The sequence below is a fragment of the Mytilus edulis genome, chromosome 14, assembly GCF_963676685.1.
Source record: "Mytilus edulis chromosome 14, xbMytEdul2.2, whole genome shotgun sequence".
In the NCBI taxonomy this organism is placed as follows: domain Eukaryota; kingdom Metazoa; phylum Mollusca; class Bivalvia; order Mytilida; family Mytilidae; genus Mytilus; species Mytilus edulis.
In genome coordinates, this window is record NC_092357.1 from 46,554,425 (window position 1) to 46,576,837 (window position 22,413).

The following is a 22,413-nucleotide window of genomic DNA, read 5'->3' on the forward strand; positions in this document are numbered from 1 at the left end:
CATGTTTCTGTTGTATGTTTGAATTATTAGAGAGAAAAAACACCGACACATCAAGGCTGCACCTGTCCTCCCCTCCCATCTCACTCGCTATTAATGACCGAAAATAAAAAAAAAAATCTGTTTTTAAACTACGCCCAGCTTTGGAAAATCCTGTACATTTCTGTTACAATATTGACTGGTTTTCTGTCGTTTATTTGTTTGGCTCGGACAAATATCATATACTTGACAACTAAACTAGAGCCTTGTTGTGTTCACTTATCGTTAGACCACACGGTGCAATGCTTGAGATGAATTGGCGGAAACCAAGGTGACGCAGATACCCGTATGTTCAAGTTGAAAGGGAGATAACCGGTATATGAACCTAAACAGTAAACTGGTCCGCCGTTCTATCTATAGCTTCGCACCGAATGTAGCGATAAGTAAACACAACAGGGGTCCAGTTCACCTAAACAGGTGGATAAACGTCAATGAGAATACAACGCAAGTATTAGCCTTTCAAAAAGGGCTATTCGTCTCTTAGCTGATGAAAATGGAAAGTGCTCTCACTTTGTAGATAAATTCATTTGCTAGAATAGCCACGTGCATCAATCAACAAATTTTACCACACACGAGGTCACACGTTATGAAGTAGTATATATAGTTTAACGTTGTTGTTTACGAAACTGCAGAAGATTCGACTATTTATAGATAAAAGTTACCTGTGTACCAGTATCATAAATATGCATGATTAATGACTAGGCAAAATCTAATTGCTTAAATAGAGAGGACAAATTCGATACTCTACGGGATTGAAAGACATTAACTAGGTTTGGATAGTCCTAACCAATCAATAAACTGATTATTGACGTCTCGTAATATCTTCCAGTCAGGTGGTAAAAAGCATTCACGCACTGCCTGTCCATCGTTCAATTCTTAATATCGTCTCCTAGGAGACGATAACAACACCAACACATTTATTTAAACCATAAAAAACACCAAGATATAATAAGCATACATACCTCTATTGTGTCTACATATGATTACACTCAAGTGGCACATGCAGAAATGTGCAAGGATGTACCAGTAACAAATTATAGGAAGCTTCCAGGGTCAATCTAAATCCAAGAGTGGAAGCAAAACTATAATCGAAGTACTGACGTACTGAACATCGGATGACCACAGTTATTGTGGATGGTCAAAAGTACTTGTCTCAGAAGACAAAAATCGCACATCTCTTTACCCGAAACTGAGGTAAATGTACAGAGATATATATTTTTCTGAGACAAGTTCGTGCATGGATGATGAATAAATGACAGGAAATTCAACTTCACCGTAATAACTATTAAATTGTAGTGATACAAATCAACATACACTGATTTGTTGTTATATATTATATTCAAATAACAGTTACATGTATATATGATTTCCATCCATTTATATATCATCCTAGTCTACTATTCTAATAATAGTGCAATGCAAGTGCACGGTAAACACTTTTCTGTAAAAAATCGATTTTTCTAAAATATTGGATACGAGTAGGCATTCATATTTTCCCGCAAAAACAATTACAGAGTTACCGGTCGTTACCGGTATTGTCGCAAAACGTTCTTTGAGATATTCTTCCGCATGCTTTTAACACAATTTTGGGGTACGTGTGCATTGATATTATCAATGATTTTTTACTTTTATATATATATATATATATATATATATATACATATATATACACAAGTCTAAATTGAAAACTACGTTCAAACCTATGATTGCGTTGGATAAAAACCGCAATTTTTATTCGTGTGCATGTAAATCAAGTTTCGTTGTAGAAGGGTCTAAATACAGCACAAACAACATTTTTCAAAAGACGAAAAAAGTGAAAAAGTATATTAAAACAAAACGCATTTGACTAACATGTTGATTAAAACATAGAATATTTCATTTGAATTGAGTATCAAATCAGAATGATCAGGACTGGTTTGCATTAAACCACATAAGCTACTATAGCCAATCTAAGTATCAATTTATGGAAAACATGTGAATGGTTTAATTTTACACTAGTAATTTTTGGGGCCCTTTATAGTAATAACTTGCTATTTCAAGATTCAAGGCTCCGTGTTGAAGGCCGTACCTTGACCTATAATGGTTTACTTTTATAAATTGTTATTTAAATGGAGAGTTGTTTCATTTGCACTGATACCACAGCTTCCTGTATTTAAATTATTTAATAATTTTAAAAACGAACACTATATTTATTATAATTGGTTTTAGAATTCAATATGAACAATATATAATTTGAATATGAAAATATTTTCAAAATTAATAATTGATAGTCATATTTATTATGAAAATAAAAATAATATATAGTCAATTACAATTTGATTTAATCTTTATTTATATTTTTACCTGAGTTTACCTGTTAAATGAATGCGCGCAAATGTAATCGAAAGCTGCGCGCAAACGTAAAACATTTTAATCCCCAAATGCGCGCAAACGTAGTGCGTCCTCCTATATCTATATGTAGAAAAATCCATCCGATGTCAGAATAGGTTACAAAGGAAATTGAGCAAAAATGACAAAGATACACAATTCGGGATCATACTTCATATTTTCTCAGTTAAAGGTGAAATAGATAAAAAAAAAAAAAAAAAAAAAAAAAAAAAAAAGCAGCCTTCGATTCAACCCCATTTTTCCGGAGTTTTGTGCCTTCTAGAAATTTCAATGTCCGCATACATATGATTCCGAGCAACATAATTCATTGAAAAGGGACAAATGTTATTAGTAATTTCACTGAATTCAGTTTTTTGTAACTCAAAATTATTTTTTATTATTTGCTGAACAGATTTCGAAAGACGATTTGAAAATGGGGCGGAAATGTTTCGGATAAAATATTTTCATAATTTAACCTTTTCCCGTAATTAATATATTGCATATTATGTAATGTGATCTGTTCAAAACTGACACATATGAAATGTTAATTAGCATGATTAGAAACAAGCTGTGGAATGCAAATTAGTGACAATATAATTGATACCAGACTGGTCATTGTTTGTTTTCAATTATCTCCAGTGGCAAGTATTTCATGCGTATTCAAGATGACACACAATATATCGTAAATATAAACGGCAAAAGTCAGGCGAAGAAGAAAAAACAAAGATTTTGTTTTATTTGGATATATGATAATCGGGTGCTATTTGTTGAAAAACTTAATATATACATATACAAAAACAGTCTCGTATGTAATTGGGTATTGAGTAAAAGAACGATTTTTCTGTTTTCAAAGAACCATTGGAGAGGGGGGGAACCAATTTGATTTTGAACTAAAAATTAACTGAAAGTAGATGTGAAGTTCTTAAAAATTATTTCATGACGGTATAGTAATAAAATTTATGTTAGCGTTGAGCGTAACAAATATCAGAACAAAACAAAAACCACCTGCCCCCTTAAAGTTCAATGGTCGTGCCTTTTCACAGACACCTTCTCATTATTCGTTTTTTAACCTCTAATAATTTTTTGACATGTAACTTCAATTGGTTTTGGTTTTGTCACGTTATAAATTGAGGCAGTTGTCATTCATCTCCTAACGAGATCGCCTAAAAAACTGGACAATGAAATCGATCAAAAAATCGGCTTCAAGCGCAAATACACAAAAGTTGTTTGTCCGAAGGCTAAAAGTAACGGACGGTCATTTGAACACAACATGATAATTAGATGTATCTGGGGCTCCACAAGGATAATTTTCCTACATAATTAATATTATTAATATATTCTACGCATTTATAATAAAGTTGCTAATTCACTTATACTGTGACATCGGGGTACATATCTATAGAATTACTCATTTTTTTTTCATTATTAATTGGGCGTTGATTGATGGAACACCACCTACGACTAACCCTCATGTTGACCCTTCCAGATGTCTTTGCGTGGTGGACACAAATTAAGTGCATTTAATTATAAACAAAGTCAACATCGGAAAAGTTTGTAACAAAAATGGGGTGATTTCATTTATTTGGAAAATAATTTTCGCTAGACAGAGGGAACTTTGAAGACATGACTGGGTAACGTACACACTATAATTTTTTATTATGTTCGTTTTATTGCCGGAATAATGTTAAATTTATGACGGAAGTGAACGTGACCTTTCCAGTGACACGATCAAACATCATCGTTAATAGATTAATAATCTTGTCAATCATCTGAAATTCCATGTATTTTGATTCGATACACATAAATTAATCTATAACCATTGGACACCATGTTCCTACAAAAACTCAAAGTTTTATATTCCCTAACCATCCACGAACAGCTAAAAGTATTTTCGAAACAAAGTGGTGGATATGACTGCAGTGCTTTGTGTGCATTTGAGTCATTTTCAACATAGTATTCATTGAATAATAATACATTGCTACTATTTTGTTGAGTGTATTTTCTGTGTTATATTATTTTATTTTATCATTTTTATAACACTTGTTACATATCTTTTACTGTGTGTGTATTGCATATGTTATTGTTTATAATAATATTGTCTGTATCATATGCCCTCCTGGGGCCCTAATTTGGTAATAAAAATATTCTATTCTATTCTATTCTATTCTGTGCTGTGGATAAATATACTACTCAAAAGGAAGTTTAGCAAAACTTCCATGGAGTTTAACGAAAGTCAAACTTTGAAGGCTGATATGTTTGTAGAAAATGCTTAGAAGGATGTGACATTACCAATGTATCGATTTTTGTTTACTTTTAGTCAGAAGTTGTGTTGCTAAATTTTTTTGAGTAGTGTAGATTAAAAGAATATATTCAGTTCTTGTAACAGTGAATTAAGAGCCTTGAGAATCCATTGTTCAATTTGGTTGTCACCTCTTTTTACTTTTTTTATTTACCATCTTCATTATTAATGCTTGGTTGAAAAAAATGGACTTTTACGATTAAAATGCAGACCCTTTTTCTTAGCTTTGCTGATAAAAACTGAACTTTGTTTTACTTTCTGTTCTGATAATTATGCGTATTACTCTGACAAAACCAGAAACTCCCGTAAGTTCTTTAAAACAGAACAATGGAACAGTTTTTGACTTGCATATAATACAAATTCATGAAGATATCCACCAGTACGGTCGAAAACGTTCGAAAGAAAAGTTTGTCTACCATGCTAATCAGCTTATAGTACTTTTCGTTTAAAAATGCAGTTGAAAATAATTTATCAAAATTAAAATCAACACTGATACGAATATATTTTTCATTATGTGTTCCCATGGTGAGAAGTGTCGACGTCAGTTGTCTGTATTTCTATCGAGCTATCTCCAAGAGTAACAGCCCCTCTTATGGTCAATATCCTGCAATGGATGTAGACTATATAAGCGATATTTCTCAGCAGAATATATCGATACAACCAGTGGGTGCAGGCCAAAAGCACTGCTGCAACATCGGCTGAGGTCTTACCACACACCACCAAGGTAGACCAGAACCAACAAACAGAAGCCACAACAGCACAAGATGGAAGCAGGGAGATAGTACCAACAAAGTATCAAGGGGAACCTGAGGGCATTTGCATCAAGACGGACACAGTCATCAGTCCGTACAACCCCAGGAAGGCATGCCATCGCCAATACTACCTCCAGCCAACCAAAGACAGAGGCAAGCGATGCCGGATTGACTATGACGAGGGATTCGACCTAGACGATCCCGAGTTGCCCCGGACAACACCACCTCACACATCGCCACTATTGATGCCATCTCCAGAGGCAGTTACATCAGCTCTTTTGATCTTAGAACGGCCAGATACGCCTTATCACACTCCTAGAAGCAAAGTAAAAGCTAAACGGTCAGCAGAACCAGATAATAAGTAGAAAGTCCGCAATACCCTTAAAGGATAGCCGGACAGAAAAACCCATCAGAATATATCGATTGTATTGTAAGGGTTACTATTTAGCATGATTTCACTTGGATTAACAACAGAAACTCGGTTACTCTGACCTTAAAATAAAACGGGTCAATGTGATACACACTATTGGACAATAGAATTTAAATGGTATTTGTAAACCCATTGTATATTTTCGAGTTGTTACATAACGTACTAAAATCATCGACTTCGATATACCCATAGATGTTATAATGGGTATTACATCTATTATGTCTATGATATACCTTATTTCTCAAATTGACCACTGCAGCTGTCGTTTTAGGCATTTAAAGTATTTTGAAAGAAGTCATTAAACGCAAAAGAGGTATCGATATTATCCATTAAAATATTGATGACCAAAATCTGCATTTAAAGACAGCTTTGATCTTGAAATTAAGATGTCAAATGTCGTCATGTTCTCGATTAAATTAAATTCCTTAAGGTCAAAGGCAGGTCATATTATAACCCCAATATTAGTGATAAGGATTTTGAAATTCTTTATCTTGAATCCCCACCACTGCAATGGGGATCGAAATAAAGGTTCAGGCCGTTAATATAAAGACTCCTAGGGCTCAGCTTTTCATAAGTACCATAAGTCTTGTCACATTAACTTGCATATGTATACATAGAATTCATAAACAATAACAAAACTAAACGGATTATCAGAAGGTTCGGATCTTGTTTTTTGAAAATTAGGTGTAGTGCTGGGGAGTGGGCATCAAGAAACAAAACAACATTACAAATCAATGAGAATTATAAAATGTCTATGCATGTATAATTATTAGTGTTTGCATAAAGAGGAACTGCATCAGAATATGTTAATACAATAAATACAAACATCAACATTTATACATTAGCAAATACAGCCTAGAATCCCTTGTATATAATTAGCTACTCGTTAATACGAATAATTAACTATTATTTGCATTAATTTCCTATGTGCAGTTCATGTATTACTGATGTAAGTACAAAATGTTTGTTATATATAGGACTGAAAATTTCACAATATTTCACATAATTTTTAACTTCTTCTTTTCTGTAAGATAATGGAGAATTAATGACTACAGAACTGTTTAACAAAGTGAATGAACTTTACTGACTATTATATACAGATATATAGGAAGATGTGGTATGAGTGGCAATGAGACAAATCTCCATCCAAGTCATAATTTATAAAAGTAAACTATTATAGGTCAAGGTACCGTCTTCAACACAGAGCCTAGGCTCACACAGAACAGCAAGCTATAAAGGGCCCAAAAAAGTACTGGTGTAAAACCATTCAAACGGGAAAAACCAACGGTCTAATCTATATATAAAAAAACGAGATTTATAGTTTAATATTTTGACTTCCCCATCGCCATTGATAGAATTTTTCAGTGACATAATTAGAAAAACAATTGAACTTTATAGCAGAAGGAATGTAACCTCAATCGGTGTTAACTAATATATGCGATGACAGATCAAAATTTATAGAACTTTTGTCTATTGAAGACCACATCCTGTTCCGGCGGAACTGTATATTCTGCAGAATAAGCGAATATTTTACATATCATTTTTGTTAATTTAGTATAAATGTAATATATGGACTTCTCAAACTTTTCGGTTTCTCGGTAAAAATTGTTTTACTAGTAACTGCAGTGGCGGATCAATGCATTTGAATAGGGACATATAGTTGGACCCCCCCCTTTTTTATCCCTTTTTTTTAAATGGCTGGATCCGCCCCTGAACTGTTATCCACTCAGTGTACTACGGATTGAACAAATATATTAATTTTGTCTAATTCAAGTTGAATATAGTTTTTGGATGTTTTATGCAGCCAAAGTATTTCAAGATTACTAGTGTAGTTTGCGTGTATAATGTTTGAGCACAAGTCAAAGCCAACAACAAACAGGTAACAGTTATTGTTAACAACAGGAAATTGTGAACCTCAAATTATGTTTAATAGTATATAAAACAAGCAAAAATATACATCAACCGAAAACTGTAAACCCTTGCATACGTGCGATGTATAGATTAAATACTGAGGGGTTCTACAAGTCATTGCGAATTAAGCTTAGTAAATAAATCTTTATATTATCTCATGATACTCCGAGTCTACTGTCGAGGATTGAACCAGGGTCCCATTCTAATCTGTCCGTCAAACTTTCCTCTCGTCTTGTTCAGGCATACTTTGACCTAAAAATAAATGGACCGTGTTCATTAAACGTGTTCATCATGTTCATGGGTGAGCATGGAATCATGGTGGTGGAGGTGGGGGAGGGGGTCGAATGAAGAATTTTCAATGTTAAAAAAACCTGGTTTAATTGAACATGCGCTATATAGTATATATAGTCTTATCTATGTAAATGCTGGATATCAAAATAATATTTGCGTTGAGACTACTATATACTATAAAGGAAATGCATTTGGTATTTACTATCAATTCCAAGTTTACTATCCTCGGCTGTCACTGATATTTATTATATAAGGAGTTTCTATAATGACTCTTGTCTCAGAAAAAAACAAATCTTAATATAGGGAAATGTTTTTTCTGAGACAAGTGCCTGTGCTGTATTACCTAGGACAGTAGACTTGGAATCGATAGTAAATAGAAAATACAATTTATTTATAGTATATGTTTGTTCATAGTATACAGAAAAACAAAAAAAAACAAAAAATAACGGACTTTGGAAAAAAGGGGGAGGGTTAAAAAAAATTGTCCTGTCACCAAATACCTATTACTTTTTATTTCTATTCTGAAATTCTCCAGTTATAAAATCTTTGACAAAAATTCATCCTTCAACAGTACATTCTTTCAATCACGCTCTAAATGACCGCGATATCGCGGGTGTGTTCTAGTTGTATTGAATCTCTCAGTTCAGTCATTTATCAAACAGTTGTCATTACTGTAAAAAGGAGATCCGTTTCAATACTAAAATGTAAAGATAAAGAATAATAATCCAATCGTAAATTTAAGTTGTTGTAAATATTAAATATGAAATTCCTTTTCATAGAATCGTACCCCAACTATAAAAACTGTCTGTCAGATGGAGAAAGCATCTTATAAATCCTCTCTGTCTCTAGTCAATTAGTGTGTGATCATATGAGTCTCGCTCGCTCTCTCTCCAAAGCGGATGCATGATTTCAAGTTTATATCTCTCTTTGTGAACTCTCAGGAACCTGATGTTCAGTGGTTGTCATTTGTTGATGTGGTTGATATGCGTTTCTCGTTTCTCTGTTTTTTAAAGATTAAACAGTTAGTTTTCCTGTTTGAATGGTTTTACACTAGTCATTTTTGGAGGCCTATATAGCATGCTGTTCGATGTGAGCCGCGGCTCCGTGTTGGAGGCCGTACTTTGACCTATAATGATTTACTTTTACAAATCGTGAGTTGCATTGAGACTCAGAGTTGTTTCATTGGCACTCATACCACATCTTAATTCTTATATCTATGAAAGTAAGATCATTACTTCATTTTAATCTCTCGATCTCTCGATCGATTCCAAATATATATTGTAAAAGAAAGAAATATATCTATAAACAACTTCTATCTATATTCTAGTGTTTTGCATGTGCATGAGTGTACATTCCCCGTCCCCATTTAGCTTTATTTTTATTTTACATGCCATATTTGCTGGTCATCAAATGAAGCTTAGACAACCGAACTTCAAACATTTGATTTGTTTAGGAAATGAAAGGGGTATTGTTATTTTATCCCACGGTGACATATTTGTCTTGTTTTGTTACCCTCGTGCTATTTCTATCACTCTCATTCTATTCAAATACTTTATTGACTAATAATCATACAACTATGTATTTGTGTCTCTAGGTTTATATCATGTATTTGACTTACGTAATTTGGAGGGGGTATTAAAGGAAAACGATCCTTAAATTAAATCCAATTTCTTTATGTGATAATACCATTGAACTTTAATAATAGGACCCTTGTTTGTGTCTATGAGGAAAAGTGATTATCTTCATTCCCATGTCATTTTGAAGAGGTTCGTAAAATCATAAAGAGATCTTCGTTCACGTCTTTGTGGCGTAACATTGCGTCAACATCCAATAACTCTCCTTTATAGAGATAGATAAGCTTTCTCAAATTACTGATAACCGAACCGAAATTGGTTTTGAATTAGAAAGTTCAAGCGATCAATAGGGCTCTTTATTATTCGTTAAACCATGCAAGTAATGGTTAGTCGATATTAAAAAAGGTAAAAAGGGGATAGTTGCTAAGATCTGCGTCATTTTGGTCTGCGGTGGGTTGTTCCCTCATTGACATGTATACCACATCTTTTTTTTAAATAATAATTAAAATGAAGTTATTTTTACATAAATAAGGCCGTTATAGTTTTCTCGTTTGAATTGTTTTACATTGTCTTATCGGGGCCTTTTATAGCTGAATATGCGGTATGGGCTTTGCTCATTGTTGAAGGCCGTACGGTTACCTATAGTTGTTAATGTTTGTGTCATTTTGGTCTTTTGTTGCTAGTTGTCTCATTGGCAATAATACCACATCTTCTTTTTTATATATAAATTGCCACATCTTCATAAACTAAAACAATTATAGCTTGAATTCCAAGGTACATATCATTGGGATATTACTAATCCAAATAATTCAATTCCTCCCTTTTTATCTGATTTTTTTTTCGATATGGAGAATAGATTTTCTGTTTCTATCTTAACTAATATAACATGTGAAGAACTCATTATTTCTCAGCGATTAAAAGAAAGACATTTATTATACTTTTCCATATAAATCAAGAGTTGTATTGTTGGATTGGTTCTCCTCTTGCGTGTACTAATTGTCACTGAACCTAATTCCATAATTCTTCAATATGCAATGTAAATCGTTTTTTAACGCAGAATCCGAATTATATATATTTATATACTCTATTCTCCAAACCGTTTGGGTGTGTTTGATTTGCCTTTCATTAGAAAAATCACAATTAACTTAATGTATGCTTTTGAAAACATAATTAATTAAATTAAAGCGTTAAAATATTCTAATATTTACATCACTCTAACACGTAGGTGTATTCAACAGCTCAAAGGTGATTGACACTTGAAATATACTTGCAACTTATAACAATTATAAGCAATAAAAATAAATAACATTTCATCATAAGCATAAAAAACAAGGTGTCAATATCTCTTTAAATTTTATTTTGACAATTTAAAAATGTACACACCGCCTGTCAGGACACGTATTATATGTATTAACGTTAAATACACATAATATTTGTTTACATTCGATTGTGTGGGTAAATATAGGTACAGTAAAGGTATTACTCAAGAAGATAAAAATTTTGACCCGTTGAATTTTCACCTGTTGGAAATGAATTTATGATAAAAGTGTCATCAGAATGTGAGTATACTTTTAGAACTTTTTTTATACATATTGTTAGAATATTTTATGTTCATTAAAGAAAGTTAAAATTGAAAGATAGTGCCATTATTGGACATGTTTTGGGAAATAGAAACTTAACTTTTGTAAAATGGCGCGCACTCTCGATATTCCTATGGTATTTATTGATATCGTTTTCGTATATAAACTGATTTATATATATTTTCCACTTTCTAAAACTTTTAATTATTTATTTGAGTATTCTACATGTAAGCGTTTTGGATATTTATATTGTCAGGATATGCGTCGTATTAATGTTATTTTCTTTTGCACTTTGAACTCTAAATCGTACATTTATCAGTTAAAAATTGGTGAATTGTCCCTGGATAATCGATTAATATATATAACAAATCAGAAAACTGAATTTCAAATAGTTTTAACAAACTTTCTAGTTTTCCTCAAATTTTCCTTAGCATTTAATTCTGACACATCAATTTAGGTTTCTGAAGCTTAGTTATTTTCTTGTTTTATGCACATTATGTCCTTTATTTTGATAGGGGATCAGCATTTATTTATTTTTGGGGAAAAGAAAAGGGGGGGGGGGCATTTTGGTGATGAATATTCATATCAAAAAGTGGGAAGTATGATACAAACATAATGATTATTAGATTGTCGAGATTGCAAAAGATAATAAAGATTTTCGAAATAATGTTATTTTATTCATAAACATACTTGTTTATGAAATATGGACTCATTGGTGACCCCATTGGTACAGAAAGGTCAATTCTGTAGTCATGATGATGTCATTAACATGTCAAGGCAACATTGACATATTTGACTGTTAAATTGGTCATATCAGCCCAGGGGCGGATCTAGCCATTTTAAAAAAGGGGGGGTCAAAACCAAGGACAAAGGGGATTCCAACTTTAAATCCTCATTCAAATGCATTGATCGGCCAAAAAAGTGGGTTCCAACCCCCGGACCCCCCAGTGGCCCACCTGGATCCGCCAATGCAGCCTACACATTTAGTGTCAAAAGACATGTACATGTGAAAAGGACTTAAAGATTTCCTAAAGGATATTCTAAAATATCTTTGTAAAAAACTTCTGGGAGCAAAATATCTTTGGAAAAAATCGTGTGGCAAAATATCTTGAAAAGCGCTCATATAAAATTATATATGGAACGATTTCAAAATAAGTCTATAATTTGAAGTGTTTGCAATAATTTCAAGACGTCTAAAGCCATAATTTAAATCTGTAAATGGACAAATACAAACATACTAGTATATGAATACTGATTATCTTTAAATTTTGAAATTTGAATTTGAATTTGAATCTATTCAACTTTTTGTTAAAAAAAACAAAGGGTGAAAATAATGCCCTTTTTCAACTGTTCACCTTTTACAGGGTACAACATAGTAAATACAATTTAATTTTTGATATAGACCCTATCCCTGATCACACCCTACATTTTACCCCTTCCCTCCTCTCCATTCCAAACCGAATCCAACCTACATTTTACGATAGTCAGACCATTAGAACGTTTGGTCAAGGAAGCAAGGGCAGATTAACATACCATATTATTTTCAGTAATACCCCCCCCCCCCCCTTTTTTAAATATTGCTTGGTCCGATCCTAGTGATGATTGGTTGTCGATTTGCAGAAAGTAAAATTTCATCGTTCTGATCAACTTCCAAATTTTTCACCACACTATCCACGTGTATTTGAATGGTTGATAATAATATGTAATTTAGAATTAAGGCTAATTTTAGAATATTGGAAAATTATGATAACCGCAATACATGTACAACTGATCAACGAAAAATTCCCATACATGTATAACTGTAAGTGTATAAAATATACTGAAGATAAAATTTGACACGAACTTTGATTGATTAAGTGGGTGAAAAACGTCAACTTATGAAAATCTGTAGTGAGAAATTAATAAAACATTTGAGGCTCCAAAAGGACATTCAAAATTTTAAAATGACTGATAAAAAGTGATAAGCTTTTTACAAAATTGAAAATTTTGATGAAAACCTCGATTGAATATCTACTGAAAGTATTTCAAAATTCATGCTTAGTCTCTTGTGTCCTACCGTAGTGTGTGACATTTTGAAAAATAAAAAACCCTTTAGTTTAGACATTACGCAACGACAATTTTTAATATGATTTGATTTGTAAGCTATTGATCTTTGACCCCGAATGAACCCCATGGACAATTTTTGTACCGATTAGATCACCAAATCGCTGTTTCATCATATTAGAAACCTTAAATTTAATTTATATACAAAGGAGACGTGACCTGGATACCACTTTGACATGTAGGTATTCATTCTTATTTTAAAATTTGAAATATTTAAATTTGTAAAAAAGATCAAAGGGGATTACATTAGCCCGTAGAGCATCAATACTCTAAAGATATTGAACCGTGGGAGTTTGACATTTTTGTATAAAATATCAATAAATGTATCCGTGAAGATGTTAGGTCGTGTGAAAGATTGGGTGGGGGTATTTTTTTCAGATTTCTTGTGAAAAAAGGTCAAATGAACTTAGATTTTTGACAGAAATTATATATATTGAGGGTCATAAGTTACTAATCGATACCAAGGCCGGGGATCGGAGAGCTAGTCTAGTGAAATTATACATCAACATGGGGTATTACAAAAAAAAAAATAAGGCATATCTCACACCACATATTCCTAAAACTAGATTATTTTCCACACTTAGTGTCCCCAACCCCCTTTTTTTCCATGTTAAAGATGTTGAGACACTTATGCTGACCCGATAATCCTCTTTGATGACGTAAGATGCTATATTGTTTTAAATAAAAATAATTTAAAAAACGTGGGAGTCTGACATTTAATTGTTGTATACAATACATTAGTAAATGTATCCGTGAAGATGTTGAAAAAGGTTGTGTGAAAGATTGGGTGTTTTTTTTCTTCAGATTTTGTGTAAAAAAAAGGTCACATGAACTTAGATTTTGGACAGAAATTATGTATATTTAGGGTCATAAGTGACTAAATCGACACCAATGCAGGGTGCACATTTTACACGGGATTTAAAAAAAATTAATGATTATCACATGGGATGAAATTCCAATGAGTTAAACAAAATTATAATTCTTTAGCTTCGTTGTACTACCCCCCCCCCCCCCCCCCTTTCTAGATATTTGAACGTGGGAGTTTGACATCATGATATACAATACTAATACATGTATATATCACCAAGAGGGAGGCCGTGTGAAATATTGGGTGGGTGTATTTAATTTCAGATTTTGTTAAAAGGTACAAATGAACTTAGAAATTTGACTAAAATGATATATTTGTATTAAAAGTGACTAAATCGATACCAAGAACGGGTATGGTTTGGAGGAGGGGGTAGTTACTTTATACACCAACATGCAGTTTCGTAAAAAAAAATATAGGCATATGGAATGAGATTCAAGTGAATAAAATACTGAACACTACAATTCTTTTTCTTCGTTGTATCGCCCCTTTTTTGCTCTCGTGATCAAGATATGGAGACACGGATTTTAAACCGAGAATATTGTATAATAATAGTGCTAGATTATATAAATAAAATTTGTCCTTGAATGTCCAGTCTTACGGGCGAATTCGTGATTTTTTCAAAAGCAGCTTAATTCCAGAAAACGCAATTTTTGGACTATTTTGAAAAAACACCAATTAAATCGTGAAAAATATGATGTAATATATTTCTGGCGACCAAACAAAGGAAATATGCCCTCTACAACTCTCTCTCTGGTTCCGCCAATGCTATATAATTGGATTGATGGCATTTAGACAATGAAACTTTCCAAATTAATTACAAAAGAATCTAACATTTGATCTCATAAAACTAAAACTTTGACAACATTTTGCAAGTGCACCTATATGTTGTTTGTGCAGTTTTATCAAAACGTTCATCTTACAAGGGTGTGTTGACAACGAACGTCGACTCGTCATCGCGCCGTCTGACCTTTTTAAAATAAGTTTTTGGACCATAAATCGTTGATATTATTAAGTTCCGGTTGAATGGCTATCGAGGTGTGTGTATCATACATGATTTCTCAATGTACATAATGTGAGGAGATTTAAACTCTTTCCTAATACTACCGTATTTCGTAAGACGATTTTGATAAAAACAAAACCACAGCAAATAATTAGGAAAGTTTGAACGACACCGATGTGAGTATTAAATTTTGATTTGTTATGAATTAGTTATTAATTCATTTTGAATGTATTCCGATTTGTTATTTATTACCAAAACAAGGTAAAATGTGCGTGACCTGTTTACAAAGGCAATACACTAATTGAGGTATTCGACAAGACGACATATTCAAAACAATATTCTGGAATGTCAATGTATTATTAAAATATGTGTTTACACTCGTTTTATTTATGAATTCTTGTAATTTGTGCTGCTCTTTGTGGCCTACAGATCGACACAACAATTAAATGTGTTTTAATCCTTTAAGCCTCGACTATACCATCTCCTTGCCGGTTCATTTTTGGTCAGCTATTGTCTTCCTAAATCCGATTATGTACCCTTGTAACTTGTTGGGACCGACATACGTGCTGCCTTTACTTTGAAACTGTTTGTCTGCATGGTTTCAGTTCGATAAATCTCCTGCATTTGTATTTGTTTTTGCTGAACTAGTTCGAAACAGAAACTTGCTATGCATGTGTTTGGCATAAATTGAAATCAGTTTCCTTTATGTTATATCTTCTGTTCTATTTTGGTTTTTACATTGCTAGGTTAACTAACCATTTATAAACTAAAACCAAATATATATCAAAAACACTGAAACTCTTTCTCGACTACAGCAATTTCGACCTCTTGCGGATCCTACCATTGAAATGGGATTCCCAACCCAGGATAAAGGGAAAGTTCCAACCATATGTCCCCATTCAAATGCATTCATTCAAGGGGGGGGGGGGGGTAAATGCGTTACCCGCTTATCAGCAAAATAATTTTGGTCATTGTACTTCAAAAGTGAAAAATACGTCGAAAAATGTAAAAGTTTGCAACACATCTATTATGTCTATGTTATTAAAAGTTTGCATATTTCATTCTATTTGTATCCCATCCTTGTTTGTAAATTATTGTGTGTCATCAACCCCTCAAGGTAGAAATGTGCAATTGTGCATATGAATAAAGTTCTTTGTTAACTTGTAATTTATTTTCAAAAGATGTGCAGAATTAATTTTTCAATAATAAAATAGTTGGCATGAATAAAATGTTATCTTGACCAGTGTAGTACAGTAAGAATTTCATGCAATCATCCATTGCGCATATTTTAAAAAAATACCACCACCAGAAGTTAACCTGTATCAATTTGCCCTCCCCCTTCTGTATTATCTTTAGTAACCAGGTCATCTCAAGTTCCAAAATATTTTAAGTTTTGGAACATCAAATAAAAAACAGATTGGTGGTTTGAAACGTCCAAGATACACGACTTTATGCAATTAATCGCAGAGATTGCTTCCTTCAACTGTTACTGTCAAATTTAAGGGAATATTAAATTCGACCCTTTTTATCATGCAAATCAAATTATATGTATAATCCAAATATGGAATTATTATAAAGACAAACATGACAATATAATCATTTAAGGACATAGAAAATTCAAAGTTCACAAACACTCACATGATATATAAGCATGTATATATTTAGATATTTTGGAGGAGGTGATACATTTGCAAATTTGCAAATCAATGTACAGTTAGTCATGTTAGAACAGTAAAACATTTAAAAACAAACATTTTGATTTAGTTAATTGGTTTTACATTGTCATTTCGGAGCCTTTTATAACTAACTATGCGGTATGGGCTTTGCTCATTGTTGAAGGTTGTACAATGATCTATAGTTGTTAATTCAGACTGCATGTGTATTTTGGTCTCTTTTGGAGACTTGTCTGGTTGGTAATCATACCACATTTTTATATATGTGTAAATGTAAACCTTATTTTAAAATCGCTAAGTGTTACATATTTGTAGTTTTTCTTGTCAGCTAGGTTATTTCTTAATACATAAAAATAAAACCCCTTGAACAATCACATTAGTTATGTCATAATTGTTTAATGTAAACATAAATGTAAACTATTCCTCATTTTAACTAGAAACCGAATGTAAAGTACTATGTTTCGGTGGTATTACACATAATTATAGCGCAGATATAAATAAGATTGTCTGTGCAAATAATCTTGAAATTCGGTTTCGTTGAAAATTTCAAAAGTACATTTGTTCAGGTCAATAGTCATGATAGTAGCCCAAGCTTTTGTAAGTGAAAATTGAAAAAAAAGTACTTTAATTGATTTCGCGGAAAATACCCCCTACTACTAGGGACCAACCAGATAAACAATCAGCTGTAAAACCCGTATAATTCAGTCCCTCCCCGTCACGTTCTCGACTATTCCAATCGCGTTGCCACCGTGAAAACAGTGGGATATACAGACTGAATTATTCGGGTTTATAAGGTATCCAGAAAAAATATTAAACCAACACAATTTGCTTTCAGCTTATAACATTAAAAATCAAGACATCACAAACATATGTTTCGTGTATTCTGTATGTGTACGTTGAAGACACCAATTCTGGCTTTTACTCGACAGGAATAACGGGTAATAAATAAACAAAATAACACGCAGACACATTGAATTCTTAAAACAATTAACACACTCCTCGTAACACATCAATTGTAATCCTTACACACTTACAAAAGTACATTGTGAATTTCTACTTAGAAGTGTAAATTTCAATTTGAAAGGAAACACTTTGAAAAACCTGTACCGGTATTATAAAGTGACATTTTTATGGTTTGGCATACCCTAATGTTGTTACAAAGCTGTGATATTGTTTTTCTTACATTATTGCAAGACTGGTTTTAAATTGGACATGCAAGAGACTTTCAAAATAGATAAGCAACTTTTTTCCTATATCAGATTAGTATAAATAATAGTATTATATGAATATAATTGGTTTTTTTCCCTAATTGGCTGACACCAAAGGTAATCCCCTTTGATAAAACATTATATTCACTGTGTACAAAATCACGAGATGATATTATAATAACATATAAGATTTGGATTTATCATCCCAGAGATATCATATTCACACTCGGCGTTGGCCTCTGTAAATATATCAAATCTCTTGGGTTGATAATTCACATATCAACCTCATTTAAAGTCAATATTTTATGATATTTTTAATTATTGTGCACATATTCCGATACATGAATGGATATGCTAAAATACTGCAAAACCCCGTTGCCTTCATGAAAAAAAATCTCGATTCCAAGTAGAAACGAGGTATATTTTCTATATGACGAAAACATCTAAGCATTTTCCATATTATTAATATAAAAAATTCTGAATAGATTTTGCGGGAAATCACGGGTAAGTTTTAGGATTTTTTTCTAGGAAACAGAATAAACCTTAAATAAGTATTTTCTTCTTCTGTTTGCAGGGTTGCAGATATTTTAGGGGCTGTGCCATCAATCAGCAAGCTCAAGGGAAACACAAGCGATGATTGGATCGACCGAATAAGTCATTTATATACTGTGTTGATATTGGTGGTTTTTGCCGTTGTAGTTTCGACTGGGACGTTTGTTGGTGATCCTATACAATGTTGGTGTCCGGCAGAGTTCACGGACGCGTACGAAGAATATACAAAAAGTATGTGCTGGATTAGCAACACGTATTACGTTCCAATGGGAGATACAATTCCAGTCGATTTGAAAACGAGGCAAGATAAAGAATTAACATACTACCAGTGGGTACCTTTAATCTTGATGTTCCAAGCGTTGTTGTTCAAGTTGCCTAATTTGATCTGGAAGATGTTTCACAGTGCAGCTGGTATAAGCCTCGACCGAGTAATTGATTTTGCACAAGAAACACAATGCAGTTCTCCTGAAGATCGCGCAGACGCAATTGGAAACCTATCAAATTACGTAGACAAATGGCTATGGACTTACCAAGAATACAAACATAATAAGTTTGTCAAATTTCGTGCGACTGCATCTAAATATTTCTGCTTGATGTGCAACAAGCGAGGAGGGACATTTCTAACAGGTCTTTTTATTTGCGTGAAGTTCATGTATTTAATCAATATTATCGGGCAGTTTTTCATACTAAATGCCTTCATGGGAAGTGATTACAACTTCTATGGCTTCGAAGTCATAAGTGCTATTGCAAATGGTGAAGACTTCCGGGAATCTGCACGCTTTCCCAGGGTAACGTTGTGTGACTTCCGTATCCGGCAACTGAACAACTTGCAGACATGGACAGTACAGTGCGTATTGCCCATAAATCTATTCAACGAGAAAATCTTCATTTTTATTTGGTTTTGGCTAGTGTTTGTGGCTTTTCTATCTTCATACAGCGTTATAAAATGGATTGCTTTCCACATTATGCATAACAATAAAGTTCACTACATCAAGAAATATTTGAAAGCGCAAAATGAACTTCATACTGCTTTTGACAAAAAATTGTGTGTTCAATTCGCACGACATTATTTACGAAATGATGGAATCTTTTTAATGTACATGATTTCTAAAAATAGCACAAGTATTGTAGTGACAGACTTGATCGCTGAACTCTGGAAGAAATTCAAAGCGCGACATCAACAAGCGAACAACATTGACGAAAATGATCACATGGGTAACCACCATGACGATTCCACTCTGAAAATGGGTGAAAAGGTTGATTAAGGCAAGAAAAGCGTAAATATTATAGGCAAATTAAACCGTAAATGTCTCAAATAAAGTCGCGTGTCGCTACAAGCACGTGACAATGTCAATATGTCAGTGCCAGTAGCCAAAAGTAGAAATAGATGGGCATTGAAATGAAGCAATAGATTTACGCATGTGCAAAATATTTTATTTTCATTTAATGGTGCTATGATGTATGCATGTTAATTAGCAATACATAATGTTATTTTGTATCCACATTTATCATTTATATTTTTTTTAAAGCAGTTAACTTACATCGCTGCAGTTTTAACATTAACATTATTAAATGACATGAAGACATACATGCGTGTATGATAAAATTGTGTTTTGATTGTATGTCTGTCGCTAGTCTTCCATTTTGAACTGCATCGAGTAAATGTTGTAAAGCAGCCATTTTAACCTTACAATTATTTAAATTTTTCGATTTTTTTTTTTAATTGTATGTCTATTTGTCTTCCATTTTGAACTGCATCGAATTAATGTTGTAAAGCAGCCATTTTAACTTTACATTTGTTAATTGTTTTCGATGAAGCATCAATTACGAACAATACTTTTATCATTTTGAACAAGAAATGATTATTTTTCGCTAATATTTAGTAATTTAGTTTTTTTTCGGTTAGATATCGCGGATGTAGGGAAGAGATATCCCGAATGTATGGAAGAGATATCCGAATGTAAGGTAGAGATATACCGAACATAGAAGATGCTTTACCATGTTTACATTCCTGTACATATTGACATAGATATAGTTTATGATTTTTTTTCATACATATCATTTTGTACATTGAAAGAACAGATAATATAGGTAAAATTATTATTGAAACAAATATGCAACTTCAGGTTTTGTTTAATAAGATAATAAAATTTCAAATATTTTACTTATTGTTTACTTTGGTTTAATGATGATTACTTCATATCTTGTAAATCTTTATTTGATTGGTAACTGTCAAGTATTACTTTTTTGCAAGTCACTGTAACATTTTTATGATAACAATTTGGCATTTTCATCGCTATAACATGACAAAAAACTATAAACAAAACCCTAAAGTAAGCTATGTACAGTAGAACTGATCAGGACTGCTGTATGGTCTTTCGGTTCTCTCAAATAAAACTGATCATTATATTACGTCAAAGTGAAGCAAAATATATCAAAGGGATATTCAAAACTCATAAGTCGAAAACAAACCGACAATGGCATTGCAAAAAATAAACAAAAAGACCGAAAGCAATACAAGATTACCCAAAACACAACAATTAAAACTAGGGGAGATTTCAGATGTTCCCTAAGGATAAGCAGATCTTATTCCACATGTCGCACCCGTCGTGTTGCTCATGAAGACAATTCAAGTTATCAGTCTTTTCGGGAGGGGATTGTGGTAACAACTATCATGACTATTGGGACGTATCTGTCAAGAGATTCTGTCAACAATTTGTTTGTTTTTATCTTAAACAAATTTGTTTGTTTTTATCTTAAACAAAATAATTATAAGAGGTTTGTCGTCAGAAAAATATATTTAACATGCACTTGAATTATTATAGTCAATAGGATATTCGTAAACACAACCCAAGAAGCTGGTTTGATATACTCTTAACCGCTTTATATTTTTGGCCTTCAAAACATATGATTATGAAGGCACATGATGAAAATGATCACTGAACCACGTGTTATCCCCATGAAATTTACATCTTTTCTTTTTAATACCACTTGGTAGTGATGAAACAACAGTCCTATGCAAATGGTACCATTCAAACGGTAACCATAATAAACCATCTTGTTTGTTTATTGTTAAAATGATGAATGTGAGGTATTTTTGCCTTAAAAAATAGTAACTGAACGTTGTCCTTAATGTGTGTAGGTCTTTTGTGCTAAAATAAATGATGTACCTCATACAATTTCGATCAAAGTTCTATTCACCCCTTTTGGTTTTTGTGCTTATACACGGTTTACAACTTGGTTATCCATTTTATATTCTTCTAAATAGAGTTCTGCGGGACAAGTGTTGTATTGCAAGCAAACCATTTAACTTCTTAACTGCCATTATATTTCTCAATGGCTGATGGTAGACCACAATTTTATATAAAGTACACCTTAAAAAAGACGAGAGTCATACAACATGGACAAATGTCGTGTACTTTTTGTACTATATGGGATAAAATTAAGAAATTTAAATAATTCGGAGAGCTCGAGTATGCATTAAACTTATCGGACACTACAGTTCGGACAGTTCTATATTTTTGCAATTTTCTACACACAGTCTTAAAGGCAATAGTTTATAAGTCCATTATTAATATATTGCCATGCAAGGATAATTAATATCTAAAGTCTGAGGAAATTTTATATCATTTATTTTCCATGGTAAGGTATATGGATCCTTCATTGTTCTATTGTTTAACCGTCTAAAGTCAATACAAAGCCTACAAAAGGAAAAGGTGTTTGTGACAAGGAAATAGACAGTTTACAGCTGTTTAGAAGATATATGTGG

The 22,413-nt window shown here is 32.8% G+C and overlaps 1 protein-coding gene across 4 annotated transcripts; it reads left to right on the forward strand.

The window, feature by feature from the left end:
- Positions 1-4,011: 4,011 nt before the first annotated feature.
- Positions 4,012-20,806, forward strand: LOC139503148 (innexin unc-9-like). 4 transcript variants are annotated; one of them, XM_071292877.1, is made up of 2 exons: positions 4,012-4,034; positions 18,667-20,806. In XM_071292877.1, exons 1-2 carry the CDS (start codon positions 4,027-4,029, stop codon positions 19,907-19,909), a joined length of 1,251 nt encoding a protein of 416 aa, XP_071148978.1. In that variant the 5' UTR covers positions 4,012-4,026; the 3' UTR covers positions 19,910-20,806. The 4 variants fall into 4 exon arrangements, with proteins under 4 accessions (XP_071148978.1, XP_071148980.1, XP_071148981.1 ...); XM_071292879.1 differs by lacking the exon at positions 4,012-4,034 and adding an exon at positions 11,065-11,219; XM_071292880.1 differs by lacking the exon at positions 4,012-4,034 and adding an exon at positions 13,427-13,521.
- Positions 20,807-22,413: the final 1,607 nt, after the last annotated feature.